General features: G+C 48.0%; 1 protein-coding gene across 1 annotated transcript in view; it reads right to left on the bottom strand.

The window, feature by feature from the left end:
* Window positions 1–807: 807 nt before the first annotated feature.
* The window catches only part of LOC142297470 (scavenger receptor cysteine-rich domain-containing group B protein-like), a 117,230-nt gene continuing 99,057 nt past the window's right edge, over window positions 808–18,980 (bottom strand). The window contains exons 7-9 of the mRNA XM_075341696.1: window positions 8,631–8,957; window positions 5,157–5,471; window positions 808–935 (exon numbers count right to left, since the gene is read on the bottom strand). Of these exons, the coding sequence (XP_075197811.1) occupies window positions 919–935; window positions 5,157–5,471; window positions 8,631–8,957 (659 nt within the window). The 3' untranslated portion in view covers window positions 808–918. The remainder of the gene's footprint in view (window positions 936–5,156; window positions 5,472–8,630; window positions 8,958–18,980) is intronic.

Below are 18,980 nucleotides of genomic sequence, written 5' to 3' on the forward strand. Positions count from 1 at the left end.
AGGATGGAGAAGGCAGGGAGAGGATGGAGATGGAGAAGGCAGGGAGAGGATGGCGATGGAGAAGGCAGGGAGAGGATGGAGAAGGCAGGGAGTGGATGGCGATGGAGAAGGCAGGGAAAGGATGGCGATGGAGAAGGCAGGGAGAGGATGGAGATGGAGAAAGTTGGGAGAGGAAGGAAATTGCGAATGTTGGGAGGGACTGGAGAAAGCTCAGGGAGGGTTGAGGAGGAGAGAAGATGGAGTTTGGCATTAAATCTGGACCTGGATTCCTAGATAACAATATAGAATATGTGTTTTGAGAACTTGGGACAGAATGTTTCAGGTTGATAGCTGGCAATAATCTCAAGGTCTCTCGCCAATTCAAATGATCCCAAGATCTGTCACTACCTGATGGGAAAGGATCCCAAGATCTGTCACTACCTGATAGGAAATGATCCCAAGATCTGTCACTACCTGATAGGAAAGGATCCCGAGATCTGTCACTACCTGATAGGAAATGATCCCAAGATCTGTCACTACCTGATAGGAAATGATCCCAAGATCTGTCACTACCTGATGGGAAAGGATCCCAAGATCTGTCACTACCTGATAGGAAAGGATCCCAAGATCTGTCACTACCTGATGGGAAAGGATCCCAAGATGTGTCAGCAACCAATGGGTAACACTCCCAGGATCTGTCCCCTTTCTCAGGCCTGAGGCCGGTCTCACTATGACAGCTCTCTCTGATTTTCTTTTCGTTCTTTAATCGAGGCCATTTTGTTGTGTGACATTTATTATCAGGCTGTGGCTGTAGCCACTAAGGGGGCAGAGAATCAAGTCTGGGGTTCAGGGGGGACATGAAGGCGACTGAAGAGATGACTGCAGAAAAGTAGATGGCAGCCCGATGATATCATATATCCACTGGTCACATGACATCAGCTACAACGGCTCCTCACCTGTGGAAATAAAATATCTTATCACTGATCGCCTCCTACTGTATCTGACAATACAACACTCAGAATATGTAAACCCATGAAACACAAACACAGGAAAACGTCACAAAGTGTGTGATATTACATAGGGTGATATTACACGAGGGAGTGTCTGATATTACATGGGGTGATATTACACGGGGGAGTGTCTGATATTACATGGGGTGATATTACACGGGGGAGTGTCTGATATTACATGGGGTGATATTACACGGGGGAGTGTCTGATATTACATGGGGTGATATTACACGGGGGAGTGTCTGATATTACATGGGGTGATATTACACGGGGGAGTGTCTGATATTACATGGGGTGATATTACACGGGGGAGTGTTTGATATTACATAGGGTGATATTACACGAGGGAGTGTCTGATATTACATGGGGTGATATTACACGGGGGAGTGTCTGATATTACATGGGGTGATATTACACGAGGGAGTGTCTGATATTACATGGGGTGATATTACACGGGGGAGTGTCTGATATTACATGGGGTGATATTACACGAGGGAGTGTCTGATATTACATGGGGTGATATTACACGAGGGAGTGTCTGATATTACATGGGGTGATATTACACGGGGGAGTGTCTGATATTACATGGGGTGATATTACACGGGGGAGTGTCTGATATTACATGGGGTGATATTACACGGGGGAGTGTCTGATATTACATGGGGTGATATTACACGGGGGAGTGTCTGATATTACATGGGGTGATATTACACGAGGGAGTGTCTGATATTACATGGGGTGATATTACACGGGGGAGTGTCTGATATTACATGGGGTGATATTACACGAGGGAGTGTCTGATATTACATGGGGTGATATTACACGGGGGAGTGTCTGATATTACATGGGGTGATATTACACGGGGGAGTGTCTGATATTACATGGGGTGATATTACACGGGGGAGTGTCTGATATTACATGGGGTGATATTACACGGGGGAGTGTCTGATATTACATGGGGTGATATTACACGAGGGAGTGTCTGATATTACATGGGGTGATATTACACGGGGGAGTGTCTGATATTACATGGGGTGATATTACACGGGGGAGTGTCTGATATTACATGGGGTGATATTACATGGGGGAGTGTCTGATATTACATGGGGTGATATTACACGGGGGAGTGTCTGATATTACATGGGGTGATATTACACGGGGGAGTGTCTGATATTACATGGGGTGATATTACACGGGGGAGTGTCTGATATTACATGGGGTGATATTACACGGGGGAGTGTCTGATATTACATGGGGTGATATTACACGAGGAAGTGTCTGATATTACATGGGGTGATATTACACGGGGGAGTGTCTGATATTACACAGGGTGATATTACACAGGGGAGTGTCTGATATTACATGGGGTGATATTACACAGGGGAGTGTCTGATATTACATGGGGTGATATTACACGGGGGAGTGTCTGATATTACATGGGGTGATATTACATGGGGGAGTGTCTGATATTACATGGGGTGATATTAAACGGGGGAGTGTCTGATATTACATGGGGTGATATTACAGAGGGGAGTGTCTGATATTACATGGGGTGATATTACACGGGGGAGTGTCTGATATTACATGGGGTGATATTACACGGGGGAGTGTCTGATATTACAAGGGGTGATATTACACGGGGGAGTGTCTGATATTACATGGGGTGATATTACACGGGGGAGTGTCTGATATTACATGGGGTGATATTACACGGGGGAGTGTCTGATATTTCATGGGGTGATATTACACGGGGGAGTGTCTGATATTACATGGGGTGATATTACACGGGGGAGTGTCTGATATTACATGGGGTGATATTACACAGGGGAGTGTCTGATATTACATGGGGTGATATTACACAGGGGAGTGTCTGATATTACATGGGGTGATATTACACGGGGGAGTGTCTGATATTACATGGGGTGATATTACATGGGGGAGTGTCTGATATTACATGGGGTGATATTAAACGGGGGAGTGTCTGATATTACATGGGGTGATATTACAGAGGGGAGTGTCTGATATTACATGGGGTGATATTACACGGGGGAGTGTCTGATATTACATGGGGTGATATTACACGGGGGAGTGTCTGATATTACATGGGGTGATATTACACGGGGGAGTGTCTGATATTACATGGGGTGATATTACATGAGGGAGTGTCTGATATTACATGGGGTGATATTACACGAGGGAGTGTCTGATATTACATGGGGTGATATTACAGAGGGGAGTGTCTGATATTACATGGGGTGATATTACACGGGGGAGTGTCTGATATTACATGGGGTGATATTACACGGGGGAGTGTCTGATATTACATGGGGTGATATTACATGAGGGAGTGTCTGATATTACATGGGGTGATATTACACGGGGGAGTGTCTGATATTACATGGGGTGATATTACAGAGGGGAGTGTCTGATATTACATGGGGTGATATTACACAGGGGAGTGTCTGATATTACATGGGGTGATATTACACAGGGGAGTGTCTGATATTACATGGGGTGATATTACATGAGGGAGTGTCTAATATTACATGGGGTGATATTACACGGGGGAGTGTCTGATATTACATGGGGTGATATTACAGAGGGGAGTGTCTGATATTACATGGGGTGATATTACACAGGGGAGTGTCTGATATTACATGGGGTGATATTACACAGGGGAGTGTCTGATATTACATGGGGTGATATTACACGGGGGAGTGTCTGATATTACATGGGGTGATATTACAGAGGGGAGTGTCTGATATTACATGGGGTGATATTACACAGGGGAGTGTCTGATATTACATGGGGTGATATTACACAGGGGAGTGTCTGATATTACATGGGGTGATATTACATGAGGGAGTGTCTAATATTACATGGGGTGATATTACACAGGGGAGTGTCTGATATTACATGGGGTGATATTACACGGGGGAGTGTCTGATATTACATGGGGTGATATTACAGAGGGGAGTGTCTGATATTACATGGGGTGATATTACATGAGGGAGTGTCTAATATTACATGGGGTGATATTACATGAGGGAGTGTCTGATATTACATGGGGTGATATTACACGGGGGAGTGTCTGATATTACATGGGGTGATATTACATGAGGGAGTGTCTGATATTACATGGGGTGATATTACACGGGGGAGTGTCTGATATTACATGGGGTGATATTACACGGGGGAGTGTCTGATATTACATGGGGTGATATTACATGAGGGAGTGTCTGATATTACATGGGGTGATATTACACGGGGGAGTGTCTGATATTACATGGGGTGATATTACAGAGGGGAGTGTCTGATATTACATGGGGTGATATTACACAGGGGAGTGTCTGATATTACATGGGGTGATATTACACAGGGGAGTGTCTGATATTACATGGGGTGATATTACATGAGGGAGTGTCTAATATTACATGGGGTGATATTACACGGGGGAGTGTCTGATATTACATGGGGTGATATTACAGAGGGGAGTGTCTGATATTACATGGGGTGATATTACACAGGGGAGTGTCTGATATTACATGGGGTGATATTACACAGGGGAGTGTCTGATATTACATGGGGTGATATTACACGGGGGAGTGTCTGATATTACATGGGGTGATATTACAGAGGGGAGTGTCTGATATTACATGGGGTGATATTACACAGGGGAGTGTCTGATATTACATGGGGTGATATTACACAGGGGAGTGTCTGATATTACATGGGGTGATATTACATGAGGGAGTGTCTAATATTACATGGGGTGATATTACACAGGGGAGTGTCTGATATTACATGGGGTGATATTACATGAGGGAGTGTCTAATATTACATGGGGTGATATTACATGAGGGAGTGTCTGATATTACATGGGGTGATATTACACGGGGGAGTGTCTGATATTACATGGGGTGATATTACAGAGGGGAGTGTCTGATATTACATGGGGTGATATTACACGGGGGAGTGTCTGATATTACATGGGGTGATATTACACGGGGGAGTGTCTGATATTACATAGGGTGATATTACACGGGGGAGTGTCTGATATTACATGGGGTGATATTACACGGGGGAGTGTCTGATATTACATGGGGTGATATTACACGGGGGAGTGTCTGATATTACTCTTCTGGGTGCTGTATGATATATGCTTACTTGTACAGATCACACCCGCATCCTGTGCGTGGATACACAAACTGTTTTTAGACACGACTCCTCCACACTGGGATACTGATGACTCTGTACCATTACAGTACAGCCTTTCCAGCCATATTGGTCCAGTTCCGGGGCTAAAATGCGCTCCTCCTGGGGTGTTTTCTGCAGTTCCACATCCCAGCTGTCTGCACACCACATGGCCATCAGAGAGATCCCAAGTCTCATCACACACGGTGCCCCAAGCCTGATTATAGAATATCTCCACCCGCCCTGAGCACGCGGAGTCGCCACCAGCCAGCCTCACCTTAGATATCCCTGGAGGAGAAGATGCAAGGATTACAGATGGCGCAGATGATATACTTACAAATCTGAATCTGTAAGATGATTATTTGGTCAGCAGCCGCCCCACACGAGCCCCACATCCTGGTACTCTGTGGTTCATAAGTAATCGTCTGCCAAACCCTCCTTTCTCCTACTGAGCCCTCTGTCCTCCCCGACACCCTTCATTTTCTGATTCCTCTGCCCCCACCACCAGACATCTCTGAAGCCCCCTAATGGATTACGCTCTGTCTCCCCCTCCTGCGGACTCTGCTCTGTCTCCTCCTCCTGCGGACTCTGCTCTGTCTCCCCCTCCTGCAGACTCTGCTCTATCTCCCCCTCCTGTGGACTCTGCTCTGTCTCCCTCTCCTGCGGACTTGGCTCTATCTCAACCTCCTGCAGACTCTGCTCTGTCTCCTCCTCCTGCGGACTCTGCTCTGTCTCCCCCTCCTGCAGACTCTGCTCTATCTCCCCCTCCTGTGGACTCTGCTCTGTCTCCCTCTCCTGTAGACTCTGCTCTGTCTCCCCCTCCTGCAGACTCTGCTCTATCTCCCCCTCCTGTGGACTCTGCTCTGTCTCCCCCTCCTGCAGACTCTGCTCTGTCTCCCCCTCCTGCAGACTCTGCTCTATCTCCCCCTCCTGTGGACTCTGCTCTGTCTCCCTCTCCTGTAGACTCTGCTCTGTCTCCCTCTCCTGCGGACTTGGCTCTATCTCAACTTCCCGCTAACTCGGCTCTAGACTCCTCTCTGTCTCTCCCACCTCTAGTCTCCTCGCTGTCTCTTCCACCTGTAGACTCCTCTCTGTCTCTCCCACTTCTAGCCTCTTCTCTATCTCTCCCAACTCTAGCCTCTTCTCTGTGTCTCCCACCTCTAGACTCCTCTCTTCCTCTCCCACCTCTAGACTCCTCGCTGTCTCTCCCACCTCTAGACTCCTCTGTCTCTCCCACCTCAACATATTCTCTAATTGTCCCACCTCTAGCCTCATTTCTCTCTCCCACCTCTAGCCTCCTGTCTCTCCCAACTCTAATAACCTCTTCTCTGTCTCTCCCACCTCTAGCCTTTTCTCTCTTCCCCACCTCAAGACTCCTTTCTGTCTCTACCACCTCTAGACCCCTCCATCTTTCGAGGAATCCTCTCTGTCTCACTCCAGCTGACTCTTCTGTTTCCTGTGGACTCCTCTCTGTCTCCCTGCTGCAGATTCCTCTGATGGTGTCTCATCTACTGTGGGAACTGTTTGTGCAGGTAATCCACTCCTGTGACAACAAATTTAGATGGAAAGTCGAGAGACCACCGGTCATGTCATGTAGCCGCCTCTCCCACCAGTCATGTCGTGTAGCCATCTCTCACACCGGTCATGTCATGTAGGTGTGCCTCTCCCACCGGTCATGTCGTGTAGCTGACTCTCACACCAGACATGTCGTGTAGCCTCCTCTCCCACTGGTCATGTCATGTAGCTGCCCCTCCCACCAGACATGTCGTGTAGCTGCCTCTCCAACTGATCATGTCATGTAGCCGCCTCTCCCACCGATGAATTGCGTAGCCACCTCTCACACCAGACATGTCGTGTAGCCGCCTCTCCCATCGGTCATGTCGTGTAGCCGCCTCTCCCACCAGAAATGTCGTGTAGCCGCTTCTCACACCACGCATGTCGTGTAGCCACCTCTCCCACGAGACATTTCGTGTAGCCATCTCTCCCACCAGACATGTCGTGTAGCTGCCTCTCACACCAGACATGTCGTGTAGCTGCCTCTCACACCAGACATGTCGTGTAGCTGCCTCTCACACCAGACATGTCATGTAGCCGCCTCTCCCATCGGTCATGTCGTGTAGCTGCCTCTCCCACCAGAAATGTTGTGTAACCGCTTCTCACACCAGGCATGTCATGTAGCTGCCTCTCTCACAAGACATGTCATGTAGCCGCCTTTCACAACAGACATGTCGTGTAGCCATTTCTCCCACTGGACATGTCATGTAGCCACCTCTCACACCAGACATGTTGTGTAGCCTCCTCTCCCACCAGACATGTCGTGTAGTTGCCTCTCCCACCAGACATGTCGTGTAGTTGCCTCTCCCACCAGACATGTCATGTAGCCGCCTCTCACACCAGACACATTATGTAGCTGCCTCTCAGAATGGACATGTCATGTAGCCGGCTATCCCACCAGACATGTCGTGTAGCCGCCTATCCCACCGATCATGTCATGTAGCCACCTCTCCCACCAGACTTGTCGTGTAGCTGCCTCTCACACCAGACACATTATGTAGCTGCCCCTCACAATGGACATGTCGTGTAGCCACCTCCCCAACGGTCATGTCATGTAGCCATCTGTACCATCGGTCATGTCATGTAGCCGCCTCTTCCACCAGCCATGTACTGTAGCCACCTCTCCCACCAGACATGTCATGTAGCCGCCTCTCCCACCAGACATGTAGCCACCTCTCCCACCAGACATGTCGTGTAGCCGCCTCTCACACCAGACACATTATGTAGCTGCCCCTCACAATGGACATGGCGTGTAGCCACCTCTCCAACGGTCATGTCATGTAGCAATCTGTACCATCGGTCATGTCATGTAGCCATCTGTACCATCGGTCATGTCATGTAGCCGCCTCTTCCACCAGCCATGTACTGTAGCCACCTCTCCCACCAGACATGTCATATAGCCGCCTCTCCCACCAGACATGTAGCCACCTCTCCCACCAGACATGTCGTGTAGCCGCCTCTCACACCAGACACATTATATAGCTGCCCCTCACAATGGACATGTGCTGTAGCCACCTCCCCAACGGTCATGTCATGTAGCCATCTGTACCATCGGTCATGTCATGTAGCCGCCTCTTCCACCAGGCATGTACTGTAGCCGCCTCTCCCACCAGGCATGTACTGTAGCCGCCTCTTCCACCAGCCATGTACTGTAGCCACCTCTCCCACCAGACATGTCATGTAGCCGCCTGTCTTAGCATAATCCGGCTGTTTATACATTGTATGGCGTTTTCTGTCTTTGTGAAAGCCCCACCATTAATCAGCACATACATTGTCACTCTGTATCATAATGTTGTGGATGTTAGATAAAACTGCACCCAGCAGAATTCAGATTCCCCAATAGTGTAGCTGTCGCTTTTGCTCAGATTTGGCCATTGTTCTGGATCTTCATACCTGATTGTGAGCACAGAACCTCAGCTTCCCCAGACTCGGACTTGTGCCCTTTGGACATGACAGAGCTGCATTCAGATAAACTTTTTTCCTGGCCGGCACAGTAGATGCTGCGTAAATCCGTCTTTGTGACCGATTCTCTGGGTATTGACATTGCCTTGACATGAGCGCGTTCAATGGCAAATCCGCAGCCCAGCTGCCTACAAAGTACGGCCTCCTCCTCCACATCCCATTCAAAGGCTGGCACTGCGGTCCAGGAGCTACCATGGAAGACCTTAACTTTTCCAGAACATGCGCTGTTTCCTTGATTCAGTGACACCTTGGAAATGGCTGCACAACACAAAGAGAATACAAGATAATGAGCAGAGAGAAGTTGTGAGACTATGGAGGGCAAACCCAAAAGGAGAGTAGACCACAAGATAATGAGCAGAGAGGAGATGTGAGGCTATGGAGGGCTAACCCAAAAGGAAAGTAGACCACAAGATAATGAGCAGAGAGGAGATGTGAGGCTATGGAGGGCTAACCTGTAAGAAGAGCAGACCACAAGATAATGAGCAGAGAGGAGATGTGAGACTATGGAGGGCTAACCCAAAAGGAGAGTAGACCACAAGATAATGAGCAGAGAGGAGATGTGAGACTATGGAGGTCTAACCCAAAAGGAGAGTAGACCACAAGATAATGAGCAGAGAGGAGATGTGAGACTATGGAGGGCAAACCCAAAAGGAGAGTAGACCACAAGATAATGAGCAGAGAGGAGATGTGAGACTATGGAGGGCAAACCCAAAAGGAGAGTAGACCACAAGATAATGAGCAGAGAGGAGATGTGAGACTATGGAGGTCTAACCCAAAAGGAGAGTAGACCACAAGATAATGAGCAGAGAGGAGATGTGAGACTATGGAGGGCAAACCCAAAAGGAGAGTAGACCACAAGATAATGAGCAGAGAGGAGATGTGAAGCTATGGAGGGCTAACCCAAAAGGAGAGTAGACCACAAGATAATGAGCAGAGAGGAGATGTGAGGCTATGGAGGGCTAACCTGTAAGAAGAGCAGACCACAAGATAATGAGCAGAGAGGAGATGTGAGACTATGGAGGGCTAACCCAAAAGGAGAGTAGACCACAAGATAATGAGCAGAGAGGAGATGTGAGACTATGGAGGTCTAACCCAAAAGGAGAGTAGACCACAAGATAATGAGCAGAGAGGAGATGTGAGACTATGGAGGGCAAACCCAAAAGGAGAGTAGACCACAAGATAATGAGCAGAGAGGAGATGTGAAGATATGGAGAACTAACCGGTAAGGAGATCAGACCACAAGATAATGAGCAGAGAGGAGATGTGAGCCTATGGAGAACTAACCGGTAAGGAGATCAGACCACAAGATAATGAGCAGAGAGGAGATGTCAAGATATGGAGAAGTAACCGGTAAGGAGATCCGGCCACAAGATAATGAGCAGAGAGGAGATGTGAAGCTATGGAGAACTAACCCGTAAGGAGAGCAGACCACAAGATAATGAGCAGAGAGGAGATGTGAGCCTATGGAGAACTAACCGGTAAGGAGAGCAGACCACAAGATAATGAGCAGAGAGGAGATGTGAGCCTATGGAGAACTAACCGGTAAGGAGAGCAGACCACAAGATAATGAGCAGAGAGGAGATGTGAGCCTATGGAGAACTAACCGGTAAGGAGAGCAGACCACAAGATAATGAGCAGAGAGGAGATGTGAGGCTATGGAGGACTAACCTGTAAGGAGAGCAGACCACAAGATAATGAGCAGAGAGGAGATGTGAGCATATGGAGAACTAACCGGTAAGGAGAGCAGACCACAAGATAATGAGCAGAGAGGAGATGTGAGACTATGGAGGACTAACCTGTAAGGAGAGCAGACCACAAGATAATGAGCAGAGAGGAGATGTGAAGCTATGGAGGGCTATCCTGTAAGGAGAGCAGACCACAAGATAATAAGCAGAGAGGAGATGTGAAGCTATGGAGGGCTATCCTGTAAGGAGAGCAGACCACAAGATAATGAGCAGAGAGGAGATGTGAAGCTATGGAGGGCTAACCTGTAAGGAGAGCAGACCACAAGATAATGAGCAGAGAGGAGATGTGAGGCTATGGAGGGCTAACCTGTAAGGAGAGCAGACCACAAGATAATGAGCAGAGAGGAGATGTGAAGCTATGGAGGGCTATCCTGTAAGGAGAGCAGACCACAAGATAATAAGCAGAGAGGAGATGTGAAGCTATGGAGGGCTATCCTGTAAGGAGAGCAGACCACAAGATAATGAGCAGAGAGGAGATGTGAAGCTATGGAGGGCTAACCTGTAAGGAGAGCAGACCACAAGATAATGAGCAGAGAGGAGATGTGAGGCTATGGAGGGCTAACCTGTAAGAAGAGCAGACCACAAGATAATGAGCAGAGAGGAGATGTGAAGCTATGGAGGGCTAACCTGTAAGGAGAGCAGACCACAAGATAATGAGCAGAGAGGAGATGTGAGGCTATGGAGGGCTAACCTGTAAGAAGAGCAGACCACAAGATAATGAGCAGAGAGGAGATGTGAAGCTATGGAGGGCTAACCTGTAAGGAGAGCAGACCACAAGATAATGAGCAGAGAGGAGATGTGAAGCTATGGAGAACTAACCGGTAAGGAGAGCAGACCACAAGATAATGAGCAGAGAGGAGATGTGAGACTATGGAGAACTAACCGGTAAGAAGAGCAGACCACAAGATAATGAGCAGAGAGGAGATGTAAGGCTATGGAGGGCTAACCTGTAAGGAGGGAAGACCACAAGATAATGAGCAGAGAGGAGATGTGAGACTATGGAGAACTAACCGGTAAGGAGAGCAGACCACAAGATAATGAGCAGAGAGGAGATGTGAGGCTATGGAGGGCTAACCTGTAAGGAGAGCAGACCACAAGATAATGAGCAGAGAGGAGATGTGAGACTATGGAGGGCTAACCTGTAAGGAGAGCAGACCACAAGATAATGAGCAGAGAGGAGATGTGAAGCTATGGAGGACTAACCTGTAAGGAGAGCAGACCACAAGATAATGAGCAGAGAGGAGATGTGAAGCTATGGAGGGCTAACCTGTAAGGAGAGCAGACCACAAGATAATGAGCAGAGAGGAGATGTGAGACTATGGAGGGCTAACCTGTAAGGAGAGCAGACCACAAGATAATGAGCAGAGAGGAGATGTGAAGCTATGGAGGACTAACCTGTAAGGAGAGCAGACCACAAGATAATGAGCAGAGAGGAGATGTGAGACTATGGAGAACTAACCGGTAAGGAGAGCAGACCACAAGATAATGAGCAGAGAGGAGATGTGAGGCTATGGAGGGCTAACCTGTAAGGAGAGCAGATCACAAGATAATGAGCAGAGAGGAGATGTGAGGCTATGGAGGGCTAACCTGTAAGAAGGGCAGACCACAAGATAATGAGCAGAGAGGAGATGTGAGGCTATGGAGAACTAACCCGTAAGGAGAGCAGACCACAAGATAATGAGCAGAGAGGAGATGTGAGACTATGGAGAACTAACCTGTAAGGAGAGCAGACCACAAGATAATGAGCAGAGAGGAGATGTAAGGCTATGGAGGGCTAACCTGTAAGGAGGGCAGACCACAAGATAATGAGCAGAGAGGAGATGTGAGACTATGGAGAACTAACCGGTAAGGAGAGCAGACCACAAGATAATGAGCAGAGAGGAGATGTGAGACTATGGAGAACTAACCGGTAAGAAGAGCAGACCACAAGATAATGAGCAGAGAGGAGGTGTAAGGCTATGGAGGGCTAACCTGTAAGGAGAGCAGATCACAAGATAATGAGCAGAGAGGAGATGTGAAGCTATGGAGGGCTATCCTGTAAGGAGAGCAGACCACAAGATAATGAGCAGAGAGGAGATGTGAGGCTATGGAGGGCTAACCTGTAAGGAGGGCAGACCACAAGATAATGAGCAGAGAGGAGATGTGAGACTATGGAGAACTAACCGGTAAGGAGAGCAGACCACAAGATAATGAGCAGAGAGGAGATGTGAGACTATGGAGGGCTAACCTGTAAGGAGAGCAGACCACAAGATAATGAGCAGAGAGGAGATGTGAGGCTATGGAGGGCTAACCTGTAAGGAGAGCAGACCACAAGATAATGAGCAGAGAGGAGATGTGAGGCTATGGAGGACTAACCTGTAAGGAGGGCAGACCACAAGATAATGAGCAGAGAGGAGATGTGAGACTATGGAGAACTAACCTGTAAGGAGAGCAGACCACAAGATAATGAGCAGAGAGGAGATGTGAGGCTATGGAGGGCTAACCTGTAAGAAGGGCAGACCACAAGATAATGAGCAGAGAGGAGATGTGAAGCTATGAAGGGCTATCCTGTAAGGAGAGCAGACCACAAGATAATGAGCATAGAGGAGATGTGAGGCTATGGAGGACTAACCTGTAAGGAGAGCAGACCACAAGATAATGAGCAGAGAGGAGATGTGAAGCTATGGAGGGCTAACCTGTAAGGAGAGCAGACCACAAGATAATGAGCATAGAGGAGATGTGAGGCTATGGAGGACTAACCTGTAAGGAGAGCAGACCACAAGATAATGAGCAGAGAGGAGATGTGAAGCTATGGAGGGCTAACCTGTAAGGACAACAGACCACAAGATAATGAGCAGAGAGGAGATGTGAAGCTATGGAGGACTAACCTGTAAGGAGAGCAGACCACAAGATAATGAGCAGAGAGGAGATGTGAAGCTATGGAGGACTAACCTGTAAGGAGAGCAGACCACAAGATAATGAGCAGAGAGGAGATGTGAAGCTATGGAGGACTAACCTGTAAGGAGAGCAGACCACAAGATAATGAGCAGAGAGGAGATGTGAAGCTATGGAGGGCTAACCTGTAAGGAGAGCAGACCACAAGATAATGAGCAGAGAGGAGATGTGAAGCTATGGAGAACTAACCTGTAAGGAGAGCAGACCACAAGATAATGAGCAGAGAGGAGATGTGAGACTATGGAGGGCTATCCTGTAAGGAGAGCAGATCACAAGATAATGAGCAGAGAGGAGATGTAAGGCTATGGAGAACTAACCTGTAAGAAGAGCAGACCACAAGATAATGAGCAGAGAGGAGATGTGAAGCTATGGAGGACTAACCTGTAAGGAGAGCAGACCACAAGATAATGAGCAGAGAGGAGATGTGAAGCTATGGAGGGCTATCCTGTAAGGAGAGCAGACCACAAGATAATGAGCAGAGAGGAGATGTGAGACTATGGAGAACTAACCGGTAAGGAGAGCAGATCACAAGATAATGAGCAGAGAGGAGATGTGAGGCTATGGAGGGCTATCCTGTAAGGAGAGCAGATCACAAGATAATGAGCAGAGAGGAGATGTGAGGCTATGGAGGGCTTCCTGTAAGGAGAGCAGACCACAAGATAATGAGCAGAGAGGAGATGTGAGGCTATGGAGGGCTAACCTGTAAGAAGAGCAGACCACAAGATAATGAGCAGAGAGGAGATGTGAGGCTATGGAGGGCTAACCTGTAAGGAGAGCAGACAACAAGATAATGAGCAGAGAGGAGATGTGAAGCTATGGAGGTCTATCCTGTAAGGAGAGCAGACCACAAGATAATGAGCAGAGAGGAGATGTGAAGCTATGGAGGGCTAACCTGTAAGGAGAGCAGACCACAAGATAATGAGCAGAGAGGAGATGTGAAGCTATGGAGAACTAACCGGTAAGGAGAGCAGACCACAAGATAATGAGCAGAGAGGAGATGTGAAGCTATGGAGGGCTAACCTGTAAGGAGAGCAGACCACAAGATAATGAGCAGAGAGGAGATGTGAAGCTATGGAGGGCTAACCGGTAAGGAGAGCAGACCACAAGATAATGAGCAGAGAGGAGATGTGAGACTATGGAGGGCTAACCTGTAAGGAGAGCAGACCACAAGATAATGAGCAGAGAGGAGATGTGAGACTATGGAGGGCTAACCTGTAAGGAGAGCAGATCACAAGATAATGAGCAGAGAGGAGATATGAGGCTATGGAGGGCTAACCTGTAAGGAGAGCAGACCACAAGATAATGAGCAGAGAGGAGATGTGAGGCTATGGAGGACTAACCTGTAAGGAGGGCAGACCACAAGATAATGAGCAGAGAGGAGATGTGAGACTATGGAGAACTAACCGGTAAGGAGAGCAGACCACAAGATAATGAGCAGAGAGGAGATGTGAGACTATGGAGGGCTAACCTGTAAGGAGAGCAGACCACAAGATAATCAGCAGAGAGGAGATGTGAGGCTATGGAGGGCTAACCTGTAAGAAGGGCAGACCACAAGATAATGAGCAGAGAGGAGATGTGAGGCTATGGAGGACTAACCTGTAAGGAGAGCAGACCACAAGATAATGAGCAGAGAGGAGATGTGAAGCTATGGAGGACTAACCTGTAAGAAGAGCAGACCACAAGATAATGAGCAGAGAGGAGATGTGAGGCTATGGAGGACTAACCTGTAAGGAGAGCAGACCACAAGATAATGAGCAGAGAGGAGATGTGAGGCTATGGAGGGCTAACCTGTAAGGAGAGCAGACCACAAGATAATGAGCAGAGAGGAGATGTGAAGCTATGGAGGGCTATCCTGTAAGGAGAGCAGATCACAAGATAATGAGCAGAGAGGAGATGTGAAGCTATGGAGGACTAACCTGTAAGGAGAGCAGACCACAAGATAATGAGCAGAGAGGAGATGTGAGGCTATGGAGGGCTAACCTGTAAGGAGAGCAGACCACAAGATAATGAGCAGAGAGGAGATGTGAAGCTATGGAGGGCTAACCTGTAAGGACAACAGACCACAAGATAATGAGCAGAGAGGAGATGTGAAGCTATGGAGGACTAACCTGTAAGGAGAGCAGACCACAAGATAATGAGCAGAGAGGAGATGTGAAGCTATGGAGGACTAACCTGTAAGGAGAGCAGACCACAAGATAATGAGCAGAGAGGAGATGTGAAGCTATGGAGGACTAACCTGTAAGGAGAGCAGACCACAAGATAATGAGCAGAGAGGAGATGTGAAGCTATGGAGGGCTAACCTGTAAGGAGAGCAGACCACAAGATAATGAGCAGAGAGGAGATGTGAAGCTATGGAGAACTAACCTGTAAGGAGAGCAGACCACAAGATAATGAGCAGAGAGGAGATGTGAGACTATGGAGGGCTATCCTGTAAGGAGAGCAGATCACAAGATAATGAGCAGAGAGGAGATGTAAGGCTATGGAGAACTAACCTGTAAGAAGAGCAGACCACAAGATAATGAGCAGAGAGGAGATGTGAAGCTATGGAGGACTAACCTGTAAGGAGAGCAGACCACAAGATAATGAGCAGAGAGGAGATGTGAAGCTATGGAGGGCTATCCTGTAAGGAGAGCAGACCACAAGATAATGAGCAGAGAGGAGATGTGAGACTATGGAGAACTAACCGGTAAGGAGAGCAGATCACAAGATAATGAGCAGAGAGGAGATGTGAGGCTATGGAGGGCTATCCTGTAAGGAGAGCAGATCACAAGATAATGAGCAGAGAGGAGATGTGAGGCTATGGAGGGCTTCCTGTAAGGAGAGCAGACCACAAGATAATGAGCAGAGAGGAGATGTGAGGCTATGGAGGGCTAACCTGTAAGGAGAGCAGACAACAAGATAATGAGCAGAGAGGAGATGTGAAGCTATGGAGGTCTATCCTGTAAGGAGAGCAGACCACAAGATAATGAGCAGAGAGGAGATGTGAAGCTATGGAGGGCTAACCTGTAAGGAGAGCAGACCACAAGATAATGAGCAGAGAGGAGATGTGAAGCTATGGAGAACTAACCGGTAAGGAGAGCAGACCACAAGATAATGAGCAGAGAGGAGATGTGAAGCTATGGAGGGCTATCCTGTAAGGAGAGCAGACCACAAGATAATGAGCAGAGAGGAGATGTGAAGCTATGGAGGGCTAACCGGTAAGGAGAGCAGACCACAAGATAATGAGCAGAGAGGAGATGTGAGACTATGGAGGGCTAACCTGTAAGGAGAGCAGACCACAAGATAATGAGCAGAGAGGAGATGTGAGACTATGGAGAACTAACCGGTAAGGAGAGCAGACCACAAGATAATGAGCAGAGAGGAGATGTGAGACTATGGAGGGCTAACCTGTAAGGAGAGCAGACCACAAGATAATCAGCAGAGAGGAGATGTGAGGCTATGGAGGGCTAACCTGTAAGAAGGGCAGACCACAAGATAATGAGCAGAGAGGAGATGTGAGGCTATGGAGGACTAACCTGTAAGGAGAGCAGACCACAAGATAATGAGCAGAGAGGAGATGTGAAGCTATGGAGGACTAACCTGTAAGAAGAGCAGACCACAAGATAATGAGCAGAGAGGAGATGTGAGGCTATGGAGGACTAACCTGTAAGGAGAGCAGACCACAAGATAATGAGCAGAGAGGAGATGTGAGGCTATGGAGGGCTAACCTGTAAGGAGAGCAGACCACAAGATAATGAGCAGAGAGGAGATGTGAAGCTATGGAGGGCTATCCTGTAAGGAGAGCAGATCACAAGATAATGAGCAGAGAGGAGATGTGAAGCTATGGAGGACTAACCTGTAAGGAGAGCAGACCACAAGATAATGAGCAGAGAGGAGATGTGAGGCTATGGAGGGCTAACCTGTAAGGAGAGCAGACCACAAGATAATGAGCAGAGAGGAGATGTGAAGCTATGGAGGACTAACCTGTAAGGAGAGCAGACCACAAGATAATGAGCAGAGAGGAGATGTGAAGCTATGGAGGGCTAACCTGTAAGGAGAGCAGACCACAAGATAATGAGCAGAGAGGAGATGTGAGGCTATGGAGGGCTAACCTGTAAGGAGAGCAGACCACAAGATAATGAGCAGAGAGGAGATGTGAAGCTATGGAGGGCTAACCTGTAAGGAGAGCAGACCACAAGATAATGAGCAGAGAGGAGATGTGAAGCTATGGAGAACTAACTGGTAAGGAGAGCAGACCACAAGATAATGAGCAGAGAGGAGATGTGAAGCTATGGAGAACTAACCGGTAAGGAGAGCAGACCACAAGATAATGAGCAGAGAGGAGATGTGAAGCTATGGAGGGCTAACCTGTAAGGAGAGCAGACCACAAGATAATGAGCAGAGAGGAGATGTGAAGCTATGGAGAACTAACCTGTAAGAAGAGCAGACCACAAGATAATGAGCAGAGAGGAGATGTGAAGCTATGGAGAACTAACCGGTAAGGAGAGCAGACCACAAGATAATGAGCAGAGAGGAGATGTGAAGCTATGGAGGGCTAACCTGTAAGGAGAGCAGATCACAAGATAATGAGCAGAGAGGAGATGTGAAGCTATGGAGGGCTATCCTGTAAGGAGAGCAGATCACAAGATAATGAGCAGAGAGGAGATGTGAAGCTATGGAGGGCTATCCCGTAAGGAGAGCAGACCTGAAATCATCATCCCAACACGCTAGCTGTTTATTGTTGTGTTGATCCAGCAAAGTAGCTAGCCCTTTATTTGGAGTAATGTAGACCCTGGGCCTTTAATTCACCAGGCACCTTGGCTGAACTGCCCATATAGAGAAGTGCCCTGCTTTATCTGTACATCGCCTTTTACTACAGCAAATTAGTGTAATTACGGAGTGTTATTATTCGTGGTGGGTGCGCGGCATGGCTGAGGTTCCCTCTGCAAGAAGTGGATATGCTCTAACTTAAAAGATGGACTTTACACAAGTACTAAGACGCACGTCCTGAGAGTAGCTGGACTATATACAGAGGTGCAGGGTCCTGAGACAGAAGCCGAGACGTTGGGTACCAGCGCTGCCTTGTGAATTGTGACTTGTATCAGAAGCCTTCCATTGAGATATTGGCCCACACCATGGACTCGGAAGAACTGTGCATTCCTGTGAGTGTGATACAATATATTCGAGGGTGTGCTGCCCAAAAACCTAAAGCCACTGAGCTGTTTATGCTGTTGGCAAGAATTGCCTGCCATATTTAAGAGGGGACAAAGGCTGCATAAAAGAAACAGTCACGCTCTGTGCCTCCTAGTAGTGTAACCACCAAGCTCTGTGCCTCCTAGTAGTGTAACCACCAGGCTCTGTGCCTCCTAGTAGTGTAACCACCAAGCTCTGTGGCTCCTAGTAGTGTAACCACCAGGCTCTGTGCCTCCTAGTAGTGTAACCACCAAGCTCTGTGCCTCCTAGTAGTGTAACCATCAAGCTCTGTGCCTCCTAGTAGTGTAACCCCCAAGCTCTGTGCCTCCTAGTAGTGTAACCATCAAGCTCTGTGTCTCCTAGTAGTGTAACCACCAAGCTCTGTGCCTCCTAGTAGTGTAACCACCAAGCTCTGTGTCTCCTAGTAGTC

This window comes from Anomaloglossus baeobatrachus, chromosome 3 (genome assembly GCF_048569485.1).
Source record: "Anomaloglossus baeobatrachus isolate aAnoBae1 chromosome 3, aAnoBae1.hap1, whole genome shotgun sequence".
Lineage (NCBI taxonomy): Eukaryota > Metazoa > Chordata > Amphibia > Anura > Aromobatidae > Anomaloglossus > Anomaloglossus baeobatrachus.